General features: G+C 40.4%; 1 protein-coding gene across 3 annotated transcripts in view; it reads right to left on the bottom strand.

The window, feature by feature from the left end:
* Window positions 1–6,383: 6,383 nt before the first annotated feature.
* Vsig1 (V-set and immunoglobulin domain containing 1) overlaps window positions 6,384–17,314 on the bottom strand; it is a 31,265-nt gene continuing 20,334 nt past the window's right edge. For 2 of the 3 annotated variants that reach the window (XM_040744476.1, XM_040744477.1), the window contains 4 exons: window positions 14,296–14,451; window positions 13,599–13,718; window positions 8,980–9,121; window positions 6,384–7,711 (listed from right to left, as the gene is read on the bottom strand). In XM_040744476.1, the coding sequence (XP_040600410.1) occupies window positions 7,417–7,711; window positions 8,980–9,121; window positions 13,599–13,718; window positions 14,296–14,451 (713 nt within the window). In that variant the 3' untranslated portion in view covers window positions 6,384–7,416. The remainder of the gene's footprint in view (window positions 7,712–8,979; window positions 9,122–13,598; window positions 13,719–14,295; window positions 14,452–17,314) is intronic. The other variant, XM_040744478.1, reaches the window with a different exon arrangement.

Here is a 17,314-nt window from a genome sequence, read left to right as displayed (position 1 = left end):
AAACAGCGAGAGGAGTTCTCCCTTTTCCAGATATTCCTCTTCTCTGGATTGTCCCAATACCTGAAATCCCAAAATTGTAGACCCTTTGGACTAAGGGTTATTTGTGTTCAAGAGTCTTAATTAACAAGCAAATACTGGGGCTACAGAGATGACTCAGCAACTAAAAACAATTGCTGCCAAGCCTGATGTCCTGAATTCGAACTCTAGGCATCGGAGGAAGGAAAAAAAGAAGCATGCTTACTGTGTCCTGACCTCCATATAGCATGCTTAACACATATCCACCCGGTGGCTGGGAGGGAAGGAAGAAGAGGGAGGGAGGGAGGGAGGGAGGGAGGGAGGGAGGGAGGGAGGGAGGGAGAGAAAGAGAATGATAAGCTGCAAATAGTCATAGTTCGCATCTGTAATACCAATACTCAAGAGGCTGAATCAGGAGAACTATCATAGCTTCAAGGTCAGCCTGAGCAACATAGTGGGCCCTTTCCATGAACAACCAAGGTACAAATTCTAACTCAGTGTGGTGGAACACACCTGCAGCTGCAGCTCCTCAGGAGGATGAAGCAGAAAGATCATTTTAAGCCCATTCGTTTGTGACCCCGCCCCCTTAAAAAAGAAAACAGGAGAATGAGCAACAGCAAGGTGGGGGGGGGCAGAAGGAACACATCCTACAGTTCCCTTAGCTATTGACTTCTGAAAACATCTGGTACCAGCTTAAAATGGATAATTATGGGCCTTCAAAGACTCACCCTAAGTGGTTTAATTATATGTATGGTATAATTCTGACCCCTTAGTGTCTTACAGACTTATGAAGGCATCAAAATTGTCATCCAGGTAATCTTGATAGTTAAAATGTGGGTATATACTTGTTTACTCTGACAAAATAAGTATATTATATTGTAGACATGAAATATACTTGTCCATAATCTGTGCATAATAAGCAGCACTGTTTCCTCAACTTGTCAAGAGATTAAAAATTTTGATTGTCATTGCTACAAACTTTTTCTACTAGATCAGAGTCTACATTTTTCTTTAGAAATAGTTGTTGTAAGCCGGGCGGTGGTGGCGCACGCCTTTAATCCCAGCACTCGGGAGGACCTGTGCTCCCTCTTGCTTCCTGGTGGAGTTGTGGAGAGCATCCAGGTGGCAGGGGTGGCATCCTTGGAGTGGGAACCGTGGCAGTCATCTGTTTCCTGTGTAAATGCATTCTCCCCAAGTAAACTTCACTTAACCTGTACTGAGTCTGGTGAACCTTGATTTCCACGCAATAAATCTGATGCTGTAGGAAGGAAGGAGAGTATATGCCCCAGAAAGAGATTTCACACAGTTCTAACAATATAGTAGACCACATTACAGGATGGGACTGAAGTCCACTAGAGCCAATAGTAGACAAGACCATGCCTTGATAGAGAATGCTTTAATGTGTGTGTATGTACATTTAAGATGTGAGTGCCGGGGGCATATTCCTTAAAAGGAATGCTTTAATTTCACTTCAAGACCCCAAAAACAAACTTGAGGGATTCACTGGATCTCTTTGTCCCTATTCTCAAAGTAGCTACATTGAATAAATCTTCCTTTTCTGCTTTCTACTTTTTTTTAGAGCAAATACTTCTTGAGATAATTAACTTATTCATCAACCTGAATGAGACCACTGGATAGTGAAATTTCATGTTCATCAGACTAAAACAGTTACAGAGAAGTCACAACTAAAAAGGTGGTAAGAGTAAATGTAATTCCTGAGAACTGAATCTTGTCTAAGGGATAAGCACCCAAGAAGTTCCCTAAGCTAACAGGAGTATGAGTACCCACAGTTCCACAAAGGTCAGGAAGATGACTAACAAGGAAGACCAAAATGCTAGGGTTTTCACATGGACAACATATACTCAGTATTTTAAAATTCTGGATTTTCCTTCCACTACTATATAATTCATTTTGTTGATTTCAGTGAGTTTCCAAGTCACCAAAATCATTTTGAATCAGTTTTGTCATACAGCACAATAGCCATTCAAATCCCCCAGGATGAAATCATCCACAAATTTACTCACTGTGCCTTCTGTGCTGACATTTAATTTAACTGTCAATATTTGGGTTCAGGGATTCTGTAAGTCTATTAAAACTTAATGTGGCATCCTGAACTTGGTTGCCAATAAGAACTCAAGGGTAAAACCCTATTGTTGAAGATATCATAGCAGAGGACACAGAGAAATGAAATTGGTACTGATGAGGACCCACCCCAGAGGTGAATCTTCACTAGTATTTTGCTAAGTGGATGGAATATCAAATTTCCTTCTAAATTTGTATCTGTCTACCCACAGATTAGTGCAGTCCTTGGACCTCATCAGAGAAGTTTCTTTGTGCAGTGCATGAGGTTAATGCAGAAGCCCACAACTAGTAAGAGGGCAAGAGTGCTCATTACAAATGGGATATCTGTATCAACCACACCGGCTCAGAGACCACATTAGAACTGGGGAACAGAGATTGTAAGAGCCGGAAGACGGGGGAAGACTGGAGTGAAATAGTGTTCTCTGGATGGAAGATAACTGCATTTATCAACAGTCAACAGCTATGGTTACCTGCACAAGGCTTGTGCAAGAGCAATTCTGAAATGTATCAGCATTCTAGTTTAAAGGGGAAATGGGCTCATGAGCCCCAACCTTTAACTGAATAGCTAGTGACAGTTAATGGCTTCTGGGAGAGGGACAGTCAGTTTTAAGGGTGTGTCCTCTGGATTTTTGACCATACTCCATCCAGTACATGGCCCCACACCCAGGAGTATATAGGCAGCACACATTGAACTTAGTGGTTTTTGTTTTGTTTTGTTTTGTTTTGTTTTGAGACAGGGTTTCTCTTTGTAACAGTCCTAGCTGTCCTGGAACTAGCTCTGGAGACCAGGCTGGCCTTGAACTCACAGAAATCTTCCTGCCTCTGCTTCCCAAGTGCTGGGATTTAAAATGTGTGTGTCCACTGCCTGGCGTGGGTTATTCTCTTTTTAAATTTATTTACTTGTATTTTATGCACATTGGTGTTTTGCCATGGCTGTCTGGTCCTGGAAATAGAGTTACAGACAGTTGTGAGCTGCCATATGGGTGCTGGGAATTGAACCCATGTCCTCTGGAAGAGCAGTCAGTGCTCTTAACACCTGAGCCAAGTCTCCAGTCCCAGTTATTCTTTTAGAAGAGATATTAAGTTAGGATGAGAGGGGAGATGAGGGTGGATCTGAGAACCATTTTAGGGGATGAACAGGGGGTGAACATTATCAAAATATATTTCATATTCTATGAAATCCCAAAATAATAAAAACACTGTATCAACATTAAGTGTATATGTATTCATACATATAAAAGCTGTGTGTGTGTGTGTGTGTGTGTGTTTTATGCTACTCGAGCTATAATTTTAAGCCCAATAGTCACTGACTGCCTAACCAACACTAGTACCCAGTATGAGAAACCTTCTTTAAAGATGTTGGTCAGAGGAGTCCAAGAGACTCACAAAACAATAAAAGCTATTATTGTTGCCATTGAAAAATACTGTATTAAAATATAAATCAACTGTGTGTGACATCTTATGTGTATAAGCATTTTCAAAGGCTAGGGGTCCGCTGTCTTCCCCAGACTCACAATGTGATCTGTGATCTCAAAAATGTGAAAAAAATCGATTATTCATCCGTATTCAAATGGGATACTCTAGTAAATACAGGTGTATTTAAAATCACCATGACAGCCTTCCTACTCAACACTGATCCATCAGAAGTTTGGGCCAGGACGAAGTCCCTCTCCCATGCATTAAAGCTGAGCATGGCATCCACCAAAGGCAATGAGGTGCCAGCTCATGTACCAGGGTTATATTGTGGTCCTACAACCAGGGGCCCCTCAGCTAGTCCAAGTTTCACAACTGTCTCCTACATATGGAGGGCATAGTTCAGTCCCCTGGAGTCTCCACTGCCGTTGGTTTAGAGTTCATGAGTTTCCACAAGCTTGGTTCAGCTGTCTCTGTAGATTTCTCCATCATGATGTTGACCTCCCTTGCTCATATATTCCCTCCTCCCTCTGACTGGATTACTGGAGCTCAGCCTGGTGCTTGGTTGTGGATCTCTGTGTCTGGTTCCAACAATTACTGGATGAAGGCTCTATGATGATAGTTGGGGTATTCACCAATCTGATTACAGGGGAAGGCCAGTTCTGGCATCCTCTCCACTATTGCTAGGAATCTTAGCTGGGGTCATCCTTGTGGATTCATGGGAATTTCCCTAGTGCCAGGTTCCTCATAACCCCTTAATGGCTCCCTCTATCAAGATATCTCTTTCCTTGCTCTTCCACTCTGTCCCTCTCCCCTCAATCATTTCATTCCCTCATGTTCTTGTATGCCTTCCCCTTTACCTCCCTCAGTTTACCCAGATCTCATCAAGTTTCCCTTCCCCCAGGAAATCCATGTGTCCCTCTGGGTCCTCCTTGTTACCTAGCTCCTCTGGAGCTGTGGATTATAGTCTGGTTATCCTTCGCTCTACATCTAATGTCCACTTATGAGTGAATACATACTGTGTTTGTCTTTTTGAGTCTGGGTTACCTCACTCAGGATTTTTTTTTCTAGTTCCATTCATTTGCCTGCAAACTTTATGGTGGTATTGTTTCTTACATCTGAGTAATACTCCATTATGTAAATGTACCAGGCTAGGGAGGAAGTTAGGGACAGGCAGTAGATGGGATGGGGGTGGGGAGCTGGGGTTGGAATGTACAATGAAATTTTAAAAAATAGATTAAAAAAAAGAAGTTTGGGCCTATAGCTATTGACTATTACAGGCCTATCTCTTTTCTGTGAAATAAATTTCAGCTACTTAGCCATTTTAGTAATTTTGGTATTTAGTTTACAATATCTAAAATTAGTGTCATTCTCAGGACCTTCAGCAGTTTCCTTCCTATACCTATCAGGCACTATGTATCATAGCATTATATTGTGCTTCACCTGTCAGTGGAAACATTGGTGCTTTAAAAATCCCCAAGGATGTCTGTTCCACTATGTTCATAGCAGCAATATTTGTAATAGCCAGAACTTGGAAGCAACCTAGATGCCCCTCAACTGAAGAGTGGATAGAGAAAATGTGGTTAATTTACACAATGGAGTACTATTCAGTGGAAAAAAACAATGGAATCTTGAAATTTGCAGGCAAATAAATGGAAGGCACTAGAAGAAACCATACTGAGTGAGGTAACCCAGTCACAAAAAGAGATACATGGTATGTACTCACTCATTTCTGGATTTTAGACATGAATCAGGGGAGTGCCAGCCTACAATCCCACTGCCAGAGAGTCTGGGAAACAGAACCTTCATCCAGCAACTGATGAAAGCAGAGGCAGATACCCACAGACAAGCACTGAACTGAACTCCTGGAATCCAGTGTCAGAAAGAGAGAACTGATGGGCAAAGGAGTTAAGAGTGGGCTGGTTTAACCCACAGATACAGCTGACCTGAACAAGGGGGAGCTCTTGGACCTCAGACTGATGGCTGTGTGGAGAGCATGGGACTGACCCAGACCCCCTGAATGTGGGTGTCAGTAAGGAGGCCTAGGTAATCTATGGGGCCTTGGGTAGTACTTATCCCTGGCATACAAACAGACTTTGAGTGCCCATGCCAAAATATGGGAGGCTCTCTCAGCCGGGACTCTTGGGGGAGGGCCTAGGCCCTGCCCTGGATGAAATGACAGTTACTGGAGATCCATCATGGAGTTCCTCACCCTCCTTGGGGATCGGACTGGAGATTGGGTAGGGGACTGGGGGGACTTGGTGGGGAGGGCAGGGGAGGAAGGGAGGAAGAGGGAGCTGGGATTGACATGTGAAACAAGATTGTTTCTAACCTAAATAAAAAAATCCCCAAGAGCAGCTACTAATGGACACATCAAAGAAAATACACAAGTAAAAGCTTGCTATCTCTTTTCATGACCTGGCACAAGTAATACACCTTAGTTCACTTCACCTTAAACTGTCTGTACAGTCTACCTCAATTGATAAATGGACATGATCTATAGAGAGAAGAAGTTTTAGTTAAGGGAATCCTTTACATAAATCCTAAATGTGACAGAGACCCATTGAAAAGTAATTAGTTGAGAAGAAAGTCAGATATGCATACTCTATGATACCATTCATACAAAGGTCAGGGAAAAGAAAAGCTAACTTTTAGAGATGCAAATCGTCATCTAGGCCCAGGGCCCAGTGGAATTATAAAAGGGGACACGAGCAAACATTTTGGGTTGGTGGAAAGTTTCTACTTCTATAGAGATATGGTGGTTTCATGGGTATGCACAACTATCAAAACTCATCAAATTGTACACTTAAAATGGATACAGCTTGTAGTATACAAATTACATGACAATAGTTATTAAAAAGAATTTATCTTGGTAGTCACCAAATGAGATTTTATTGAGTATTATTCATTGAGCCTTAAAATGATATTTCAGCTGTGATTGATTACACAAGTACAAAAAAGTAAATCCGCCTGTAAATTTCTTCAGAGTGGGGTGTCAGTGAAATATGATCATGAAAAAGCTTTTTTTTAAAGTGAAGGGATTTTTTTGATGCATTCACTTATTGTATATCATTTAAATAAGTGATGTTTCTATTGACATAGATTATATAAACAGCAAACAAATTATTTAAATTGCCAGTTTAGATTATCTAGCCCACCGCCAAAACAAATAGCATCAGACCATGATAGCTTATTCAAAGGTATATTCTAAACTGCCTCCAATACCAACACTTTATTTTCACCAAGAAAAGTTTATTCTAAATTGTTTGCCTGTACACCATATGGCAGTGAAAAATAAGTTATAAAAATATTGCTATGCTCAAGTTTTGGACACTGAATTGATTTATTAAAGATTTAATATGATAAATTGTAAGACTTAGTTTTAGATTGTACGCACCAATTGATACATACCCTCTTATTTAGGGAAAATGGTTTTTTTCTAATTTATGAACCAATAGTGTTAAATTATTTTCTTAGTGGTAAATATAAAAAACAAATGGGGAAGATAACTAATCCTAAAATTTTCAATCAAAGTAACTCGACTTTACCATGTGTACATGTGAACCATGAAAAAGGGTGACTACAAAATATATAAAATGCTTTTGCAAATACTCTAAATTAAAAATGAACCACTCATCTTGGCTTTGTCATTTTTTATGTTTCATGTTAGTACAGTTTTAAGTAATCTATACTAAGAACAAAGAACTCTTTGCATTTCTTTAGTGTTACCTTCATTTATTTATTTTGGATTAATGGTGAGTATAAGCAGGTTGTTAGATGAGGGCTGTCCATGATGGACATCTGGGGGCTGGTTAAGTCCACCAGATTTTAAGGCCAGGAATGGGTTCCTAAGTTAGAACTGCCATTCTTAATGCTGTGCCTGTCTATGCTTATGGCTTAACTGAATCATTTCTTCTTCTCACGCAGAGGCTCAACTATAATTCCGGACTGAGGCTCGAACTCAGGCTCTGTCTCAGTCTCCGGCTCCTGCTCCAGCTGAATCTCCATCTCAGACTCTGCTTCAGGGTCACGCTGGGTGGCATTTTTAAGCTGGATGCCAGACTCATATTCTGGCCCCAAGATGGCAGTAGTAGGTCCGGTGTGGGCATCATGGATGGAAGATGGCAGAGTTGCGCCTAGCTGGATGTCCTCAGATGGAATTGCTTCACTGTCTGGAGAATGGCTTGCCTTTGTCATTGGTCTGTAAGAATCACCAGAAAAACATTAGGGAACTTCAAACTTGGAGATTTCACATGAAGCCACATACTAGTAGCTTTATTGATGAATAGGCCCTAGTCCAGTGCTTCTCCACCTTCCTAATGCTGCGACCCTATATTACAGTTCCTCATGTTGTTCTGACCCCATCCATAAAATTATTTTCCTTGATACTTCATAACTGTAATTTTGCTACTGTTATGAATCATAATGTAAATATTTGATATGCAACCCTCAAAGAGTTCGCCATCTGTTCATTCTCATATTTTGACTTACTGTCAGATCACAGGTGTCCATTTTGGAGTTTAGAAAGGTTAGATTTCAACAATATGAACGTCCAAGAAAGACACACCAGCATTTAAAAGGTGAAAAACTGATATGAAGAAAGAGTCTGAGAAGCTAATAAGGTATTTGAGGGTCAAATCCATGGCTCAGTTGCATCTGTATCTCCAACTCCTTAAGACAACACTTGGATCCTGATTGGTATATAAAACCAATTAGATCAATTAATTTAAATCCAGGGAAGGACACACCAATTGGTTATCCAATACCAAGTGATTGGTCATGAGAACTTGCACACAGGTAACATTATACATACAGAGCAGGTTGTATTTAGGAATACGTATGTATACACTTATACATATATGCACATAGTAACAATTAATGAAAAAAGAGGCTGTGAATTTGAAAGAGAGCAGGGAGGAGTATATGGCAGGATTTGGAGGGAAGAAATGGAAGGAGATAATGTTATAATTATAATCTCAAAAAATTTTTTAAAAAGAAGAAAGAAGGGTGAGCAACTGAATGAGAATCACCTAAGCTGCAAAAGAAATTGCAGTGTAGCTAAGAGCACAGACCATGGGCCAACCAAATTCTGATTTCCCTGGGCCTTATATACTTTTGCCTTCCTAGGTCTCCTGTTTCATTAAAACATTCATAATTATGTTTATGATTGTGTTGGTATAAAGATAAAGATGTTAGTATCATATCTTAAAATTTTTTTCCTTTGACCTACAAGGGATTTTGTGATGATTAAATTAGCTAATGAAAATGCTTAGAACAGAGTCCAGCACACAGGGCTCAACAAATAGGCATCATCACACTTTGGATAAAAGCAGTGAGAGCAAACAGAATGTTAACTTTGATATGTTATGCTGAAAGGAGTGCTTAGTACTGCAAGTTACTTCTGGAAGAGTGCTTGTATTCAAGTAAAGACAGCAGTGGGGATGTGGATGTAGGTCAATGAAGGCTTACTCAAGTTCTGTGCTGGGGTTTAAATTCCTCTTCCTTTGCCTTGATTTAACTTTGGTCCTTGCAAAGTACACCACAGATACGATGACAGCAGCACCGATCAGAGCACCAATCAAGGCACCAATGATGATCCCAACTTCTGGATCTGGAGGACACAGGTAGATAGTTGGCAAATCAGAACATATGTTCTTCCCATAAACATGCATTTGAGATTGGTGAAAACCATCTGGGGAACTCACAAAGCAAGAAAGTGACAGGCATAGGTGGAGGGAATAGAAACCCCAAGCATTCTGCTAGTTTGGTTTCTGATGGATGAAAAGTGTGAGGCCCTTGGATGTGTAGCTTAATGTTGACATGTATACAAGTGGAGAAAAATATGGCCACTTGGCAGGCAAGTTTGTTTCTAAAGACATATTTAGGGAAGAATGTTTTCAGTGTGTCCTTATGTGGCCAGAGCTATGTCATGGCAATCTGGTAACCAGAAACATGCTCTGTTACAGGCAGGGACAATTCATCAGCTTTCCTAGGGCCTAAGTGAAGTAAAAACATTTCTCCCCACAATCCTCATTCAAGAAGGAGCTGCCTGCATTCTAGCCACTGGGAAAGGATATGACCATTTGGATAAACAGGGATCTGGTTTATTACATCAGTCTATGGAAAAATTGAATGAGTGTGAGACAATCCAGCTGAACACCAGACCTCTAAGCCCAGTCTCGTCCCTGACAGAACATCTCTGGCTCATAGCCAACCCATACCCATCTATTTCCCCTTAAACAAGGATCAACACTTTATGCTTTGAAATAAGAAACTAAGTTTGCATAATAAGTCCTCCATCTTCTTATGACTCAAGGAATCTATGTAGCTCTGGGCACAGCAGTGTATGCTTGTGATCCTAGAACTCAAAGGCTGAGGAAGAAAAATCATGAGTCTGAGGCCAGCCTGGGTTACATACATGGAAAGGCCTTGTCTCAAACAACCCTAAATGGGACAGCCCAGCTATACATCACCAAGGCTCGAGGAATACTGCAGAAGAGGGGATGGAAGCAGAGTCAGAGGATGGGTGGATGGGTAGTAAAAGATGTATTCTGGGTATGACAAGCTGCTGCACTCATGAACTCACCATAGCTGTGGTTGTCCGCCCTTTAACATTTCATCGTGTATGAGTGAAGAGCCCATGAGGCTCAACCCTCCTCCAAGAGACTACCTGCAATCAATAGCCGTCAGAGGAGGGAATGCCTTTTTCTTCAGTGGTGTATCCACTAATAAACTGACCTTGCACCAGTAAATATTCTCCCGCCAATGTTTAGGCAAGAGACCCTAATTAAAGTTAGGAGACCCCATACAAGTAGAAGACATGAAAGGAGGAGGGGATTTGTTGAGAAAATGAGTTGTAGTGGGAGAAAGGCTGGTGAGAGAGGGTGATGGGGGAGTGAAAAGGACTAAAATTCATTATATAAATGTTTGAAACTGTAAAACAATAAAACTAAACAAAGCAAAAAGGAACACATAGGAATAATTTTAACAATTAAATAATTCTAAAGTTTTAACCAAACAGCATTTCTCTTGATATACTCCAACCACTTTAGGGACTCTTCCAAAAATGCTCTTGCCTTCATATTTCTCTTATGCTTGGTCTTAGGGGACCTCCCTTTTCCCAGTGTTCATTATTCCCTTCTGATTTCTAAGCAGTCCTCATCGCCTACCACATTCTCCTAATACAATTAAAGTGCTATTTTTAATTAAATATTAAATTTATGAGAATTAAATATTGTTCACAACTCAGAAATATCCATACTATGAGTCTCTGTTGTACAACATTTTAAAGTGTTCTCCCTAAGGTTATTAACTGCCTCATTTGGGGGTTTGCATAGTTTTAAATACATTCTCAATAATTTTTAAATAGGGAGGAGATAATAAATGCCTTTCAATAGACTCAAACACAATGGCTATCTCTTTATTATGGTCCGATCTCCCAGTGCTATTTCCTGTGGCACTCTCTCTTCTTCCCTCACCATGAACCAATTGTCTTTCTACAACTTCTGCTCTGCTTTTGTTCTCCCATCCAGTGTCTCCATTTTACAGAAACAACAGCCTTTGCTAGTACCTTCAAGTGTCAGCTCAAATAGTACTTGGTTAGCACTGATGCTCCAGATCTGTATCCATAAGTGTTCCTCTTTTGGTGCCTATATACTCTGTGTAGACTGCTGTTATAGCATTTAACACATATAGCCTCTGTTTGACCCTCTAGCTGAATGGAGTGAAAGACATATTTCTTCTTAACTGCTGTCTCTGCATCACCTATGATGATACATAGTAGGTGTCCAATAGGTGACTTAGGAAGAAAAGGAGGACAAGGGGGCAAAGAAAAGAAAGCAGTCAAGAAGGAAGAGGAGAGGGAGGAAGGGGAGCCAGGAAAATTATGGAGATTGCTGGAAAGAAGACTAATCTTACTAATGTTACATGACTGAACATCTTTAGTGTGATTCTATCTCTAGAAGGGCAGACACCAGATGAGTGAGAAGTAAAGAAAGACAACAGAGATGGCCATAGGAAAGAGATGAAAGTGATGAGAATGGAGGACAGACAACAAGGCTCTAATTGTTGTCAAGTGATCCCTAAGAGGTTTGGCAAGACATTCTTCATGAGGGCTTGTCCCAGGATTGGCCTAATATGTCAATTCCAAGGCTCTTAAGTATGGATATCCAAGAGCAAGTAAGTGCCTTTCAACAGGAAGACTGAGATTTAGAGGCATCCCAGCTATACAAGTTAGTAACTGGATGAACTTGGGCAAGTCATTTACCTCTCTGAGCTTCAGTGTCCCCTTCAGGAAAATAAGACTAACAATGCATTTATTTTATCTCCATAAACAGGATGGTAGGGATGGTCAAGCGAGATGTTGCTAATGTAGCACCTGGTCAAGTGTCTGGGAAATAATTTAATGCTGATAGTAATAACAGTAATCATTGGGTATTGTGATTGTAGATGTGATTGTCTGGTTATTATTATAGGTAGATTTTTGTCTCTAAACTTTTGGTTTTATTTATTATTAGAACATAGATGTTGAATTATGGGTATAAATATATTTCCTGAATGCATACACATAACTTAGGCCATATCCACTTTCCTGTTACTTTCTCTCATTCCACTTCCATTCTTCTCCTACTGGTCCCCTTTTTTTCCCTAATAGCCCCCTTCTACTTTCAAATCTTCTTAAAAATCTAGATTCAGCCTATGAAAGAAAAGTTGTGATATTTGTCTTTCTGAATCTGGTTTATTTCACTTAAAATGGTAATTCTCACTTCCATTTTCCTACAAACAACATAATGCTACTGGACTGGAGTATTTATTTACGGCTGAACAAAATTCTACATTATCCATTCATCGGGTGATGACAATCTAGGAGTCTGTAACTTGGGTGTTGTAACACTAAAAAAAAGGAAAAACAAGCTTATCAAACTATCTCTGTGGTGTACTGACTTGAATTCTGTACTTATAGACCCAGAAGTGATGCAGCTGGATCATAAAGCAGTTCTATTTTTAGTTTTTTGAGGAACCTCCATACTGACTTCCATGAGGGTTGCTCTAGTTCATATTCTCACCATCAGCATATAAGGGTTTCTTTTTTCTGCATATCTTTGTCCACATTTTTGTTTGATTTTTTTTTTGATGACAGTCTTATGACTGGGCTGAAATGAAGCTCGCTACATTCCTGATAGCATTTCCAAGATGGTGAAAAAACACTGAGCATTTTTTCATATACTTGTTGCCTATTTGTAATTCTTCTGACACTTGTCTGTACAAAACATCTACCTATTTGATTAGCTTATTCATGTTTAATTATTTTTAGTTATTCATCTATTCTGAATGTCACACCTCTGCTGGCTAAGTGCCTATAATGGATTGCCTTCCGTTCTCTAGGTTGCCTCTTCCTTCAGTTTGTTGTTTTCTTTGCTGTGCAAAAGCTTTTATACTTCATGCAAGAGCAAGCTCTTTTATCAGTCCTTGCTATTATTTCCTAGTCTACCAAAATCCTTGTCAGAAAGTCCTGCCTGTGTCTTACCTTGAAGCGTTTCCCTGTGTTTTCTAGAGGCTGATCTTTTTTGGGGGGGGGGAGTTTCGAGACAGGGTTTCTCTGTATTGTTTTGGAGGCTCTTTTGGAACTCGCTCTGTGGACCAGGATGGCCTCGAACTCACAGAGATCCGCCTGCCTCTGCCTCCCGAGTGCTGGGATTAAAGTCGTGTGCCACCAATGCCTGGCTGAGGCTGATCTTAATAAGGCAGTCAAGAAGCAGGAAGTCTTGGAGCTGTGTTTTGAAACCGGATTTATCAATTGCAAAAGAGCATTCTAGACTGTGAATACCACTGCTGTTTTTATTTGTCAGACAATAACCTACTTTCTAATGATGTCTAAATAAACTACATGGTGAAGAATTTAGGGAACATATTATTATGTAGAAATGAGAGATTTGGATGACCATTCATCATATCAACTTACCAACAAAGCACAGAAATCTCCAGAGAGGCAAGAAGGACTAAGGAGAGATCCTAATTAATCTGTTCAACTGGGAGGCTCAGGCTACTTAACAGAAGGATAAAGTATAAAAGCCGTATGTTCAACTCACGTGAAGAGGTTAAGTCAATTTCACAGGAGCTATTGCCAAGACTGTTGACAGCAGTACACTGGTAATAACCTTGTTCAAAATTTGTTAGGTTCCCGAGAACCAAAACTCCAGTGGCTGAGTCTGACAAAACCAGGAAACAGATTTTTAAGATCTCTTGTCATATCAGTTTACACAGTTTAATGCCCACCCACTTTCTTTTTCTTTTTTTCTTCCTTTTATTTATCTCATTTTATTATTATTATTATTGGTTTTTTGAGACAGGGTTTCTCTGTGTAGCTTTGTAGACCAGGCTGGCCTCGAACTCACAGAGATTTGCCTATCTCTGTTTCCCAAGTGCTGGGATTAGAGGAGTACGCCACCACTGCCTGGCTTTTTGCCCACCCAATTTTTTTATAGTGGCCTCTCTTGAGATGAATAGGATCCAATTAGATCTCTTGAGATGCTCTACAATTAGCCCAACAAAGATCCTCCGTATTCACCATCTCTCAGTTGAATTCTTGACCCTGGGAAACAGACACACCACAATCATCATATTAGCAGACAGGTACATTTTAAGTACACTCTGCTACACACACACACGCACTGGCATCAAGGGAAGAAATGTTTGAGAACTTCAGACAAACATCCAGCAACAACATATACTGTTAGGCAACCCAACCACCAGGCCAGACCGGATGTTATGAAAGGAAATACTCACTGAAGCCTTCTTTCACTGGCATAATGGTGTTTCCCTCAATCTTATACCAGTAATACACAGGAGATGGTGTTCCAAAGGTAGAAAGACAAGACAAGGAAATAGGGTGGCCTGCTTCTGGTCTTCCCTGGATGGTACAAAAGGGCTTGGAAGGTTTGACTGCAAGGCAATGACACAAAGTAAAATTTCTGCAAGAAAATGGCAGTCTGTGACACTCATAGTCACTTTCTCACTTTCATTGTACAGAATATAGATTTATTTGTTCATTTATTTTATTCCTTAAAAATGATGTTTCGGGCAGTTTTCTGGTTGTACCACCAGATGGAAGTAGAGCACTTCAGCTGCAGAGACCATCTAGTCAGGAAGCCATTAAGATTCAAATAGTGTCTCTTCTGTCTGTCTCTTCCCTGGATTTATAACCATGCATTTCCTTATTGTATCTTAAAATATGCCTTTATTAAAGCAGCCAAATGTAAGCAAACTCTGAGTAGAAACATAGCTTGTGTTTTAAAAGCCATCTTAAATAAAAACAGAGCCTTAAATATCTGGAGATAAAACCTTTCTAGAAATTCTTTTTTAAATATTCCATTAATACTACTTTTTTCTATTCCTTTGTGAGCCTAAGGCAGTTTTTCATTTATTCATCTATAGGTGACTCAAAATTGCTCGAAGGTTTGAATTTGCCTGTGTCCCTCCTCAGCAGAGGAAGCCCATTTTGCGTCTGCGCTATATGATGTTAGTGTCTTGATTTTTCTCCCACGCAGCAAGAATTTAGCAATGTGCCTTCTGTCTAGCCAGCACTGGACCAGTCACTGCAGATTCAACAGCAACTCGGTCACTTCTGAAGTGGGGTTAAGGGTAGTGAGAGATGAAATCACAGCACACTGGGGCCTGCATCTGGAAGGGCTCTGCATTACATGTGTTTTGCACTGAGAACAGGGAGACCATGGAAGGAGGTTAAGAAAGGTAGTAATGATGATCTTTCTAATACTTCACCCAGTGATCTCTCTGATACCGAGGGCTCCCGAACCAAGGAAAAGGTGATTCAAGGGGTACTAAGGAAATAGACTCACAGGAGCTAGGGACCAGATAGCTACAGATGATGAGGAAGAGGGTAAAATCTATGGTGATTCCCAGGATTCTGATTGTGTGTCCATGATCCTGCCACCACCCGAGAGAAAGAATTAATGTGGAAGAACACATTTTAGAGGAAGGGATGAGGAGGAAGAAGTGATACTGGGGGCGGTTTGGGACATGCTGATTTTTCAGCTGTCTGGGACAACACCTGGATGGAGACATTCTCTGGGTAGGTAAAAATCACAATCTCTCCATTCTCCTTACTTTGTGCCACTCAGTCTTTCCTTAAAAACATACACAGATGATGACCCTAAGTTCTGTGCTTTCCAATTAACAGTCCTCCTTTTGTTTTACGTTTGGCTGGCTAGTTGGTTGGCTGGTTGGTTTGTGGGTTTGAATTTGCTAAATGACTGGAGACAGACTTTCAAATTATGACCATCCGGCCTCTACCTCCCAAGCACTAGAATTACAGGTATATGCTACCATACCTGGCTCTTCTTCTTTACCTTAAATTGGGTTATTAAAAAAACCCACCCTTCTAGTGGTTAACACTCTAACTTATGAAATGTATACCTTAAATGCTTTGGTTCTCCTGGGACACATGACCACAGATCTGGATCCACAATGAACACCAGCTCTACAACTTCACCCTGTAGGTAGTTGGGCAAGTTACCTAACTGATCTAAATCTCAAACTGTCTCATCTATAAAATATGAGTAAGAAATGATCTAACCTCAGGCTAGCCAAAAGAAAATACTATAAATATGGCCTTGTACATGGACTGCTGTTGGTTATGGCCTGGACTAATTTTTGCTACTGAAATCAATCTTCTAACACCTGATCTGGTAAGGCACCTCAGACTCAAAGCTTTGTATGCATAAAGAAGACAGGTGTTTATAAGCACAACTCTTCAAAATGCTTCACTCTTCTTTGAAAACTAGTGTCTTTTGATTTAGAGTATTTTCCTATTTAGACTTCAATCCTCTCTTCCTTCTCATGGCTTGCTGAGATGGAGGAAAACTTGATTACCTACCTTAAATTAGGCCATCTAACCATCCCATTCAACTCTGACTAGGCTTAGTAGCTTTAAAAAGTGGTCTGAATGTTATAGGCCTGTATAAGAACAGAACTATTTGAAGAGATAAAAGTGGGGATTTCAACATTAAAAGTCAGGCACCAGGACTAAATTATAGACAGCAACATAGAATAACTGGCACTCATTCACTGAGTCTAGATTCAATCCAGATTAGGCCTCTTCTTTTTTTTTCTCCTTCTAGCTCTCCTTTTTATTATTGACAAAACATAAGGTGACTCATTTTGAGACAAGCTGCAAACCTATATATCTTCTAAAACTACTGAATCAGAATTGAGCTGACATTTCATCCAGTTAAAGTAGCCCCCAAAGAGCTAGTCTGTTTTACTGGCAAAGCCGTTGATCTACCCTTCGACTTTCTTGCTTTCATCAGATTTGGGGTGGAAGGAAAATGCTCATCTCAGAAGACAAATGAAAATGTTTCAGTGTGTTCACAAAGTTCCTCCACATTAATATTTTTATGTGCCAAACTGCAGAATAGAGATGGTGCTCATTCCAAATGTACACATAATAATTATTCGGAGTCGATGTGGGTATTTTTCAGAGACTGATTTTCCAGGGTTGTCATAATTAATGGAAATCTCTTAAATGAATGGCGATTGCAAACTACCTGCCTCATGCTCACTGCTGCTTTCTTTACCTGAACTGTACCCTGCGCCTGGCACACTCTTGGGCATCTTCCCTCAGCCAACACAGAAGTCTTCTCTAGTCCCCTTCTGTAGCTTCCTCCCCACCCACCGCTGGCTCGTGCCTTCACAGCTCTTCTCCCACTGCAAGCTTTCCTGCAATCTGTCTCTTTCCACAGAATGGGTTTTTGGAGGGTGGGGGCCCTATCTTTTACATCTTACTATT

The sequence above is a fragment of the Mesocricetus auratus genome, unplaced genomic scaffold (genome assembly GCF_017639785.1).
Source record: "Mesocricetus auratus isolate SY011 unplaced genomic scaffold, BCM_Maur_2.0 Super-Scaffold_100003, whole genome shotgun sequence".
Classification (NCBI taxonomy): Eukaryota; Metazoa; Chordata; class Mammalia; order Rodentia; family Cricetidae; genus Mesocricetus; species Mesocricetus auratus.
This window is presented reverse-complemented; position numbering and strand designations above follow the sequence as displayed.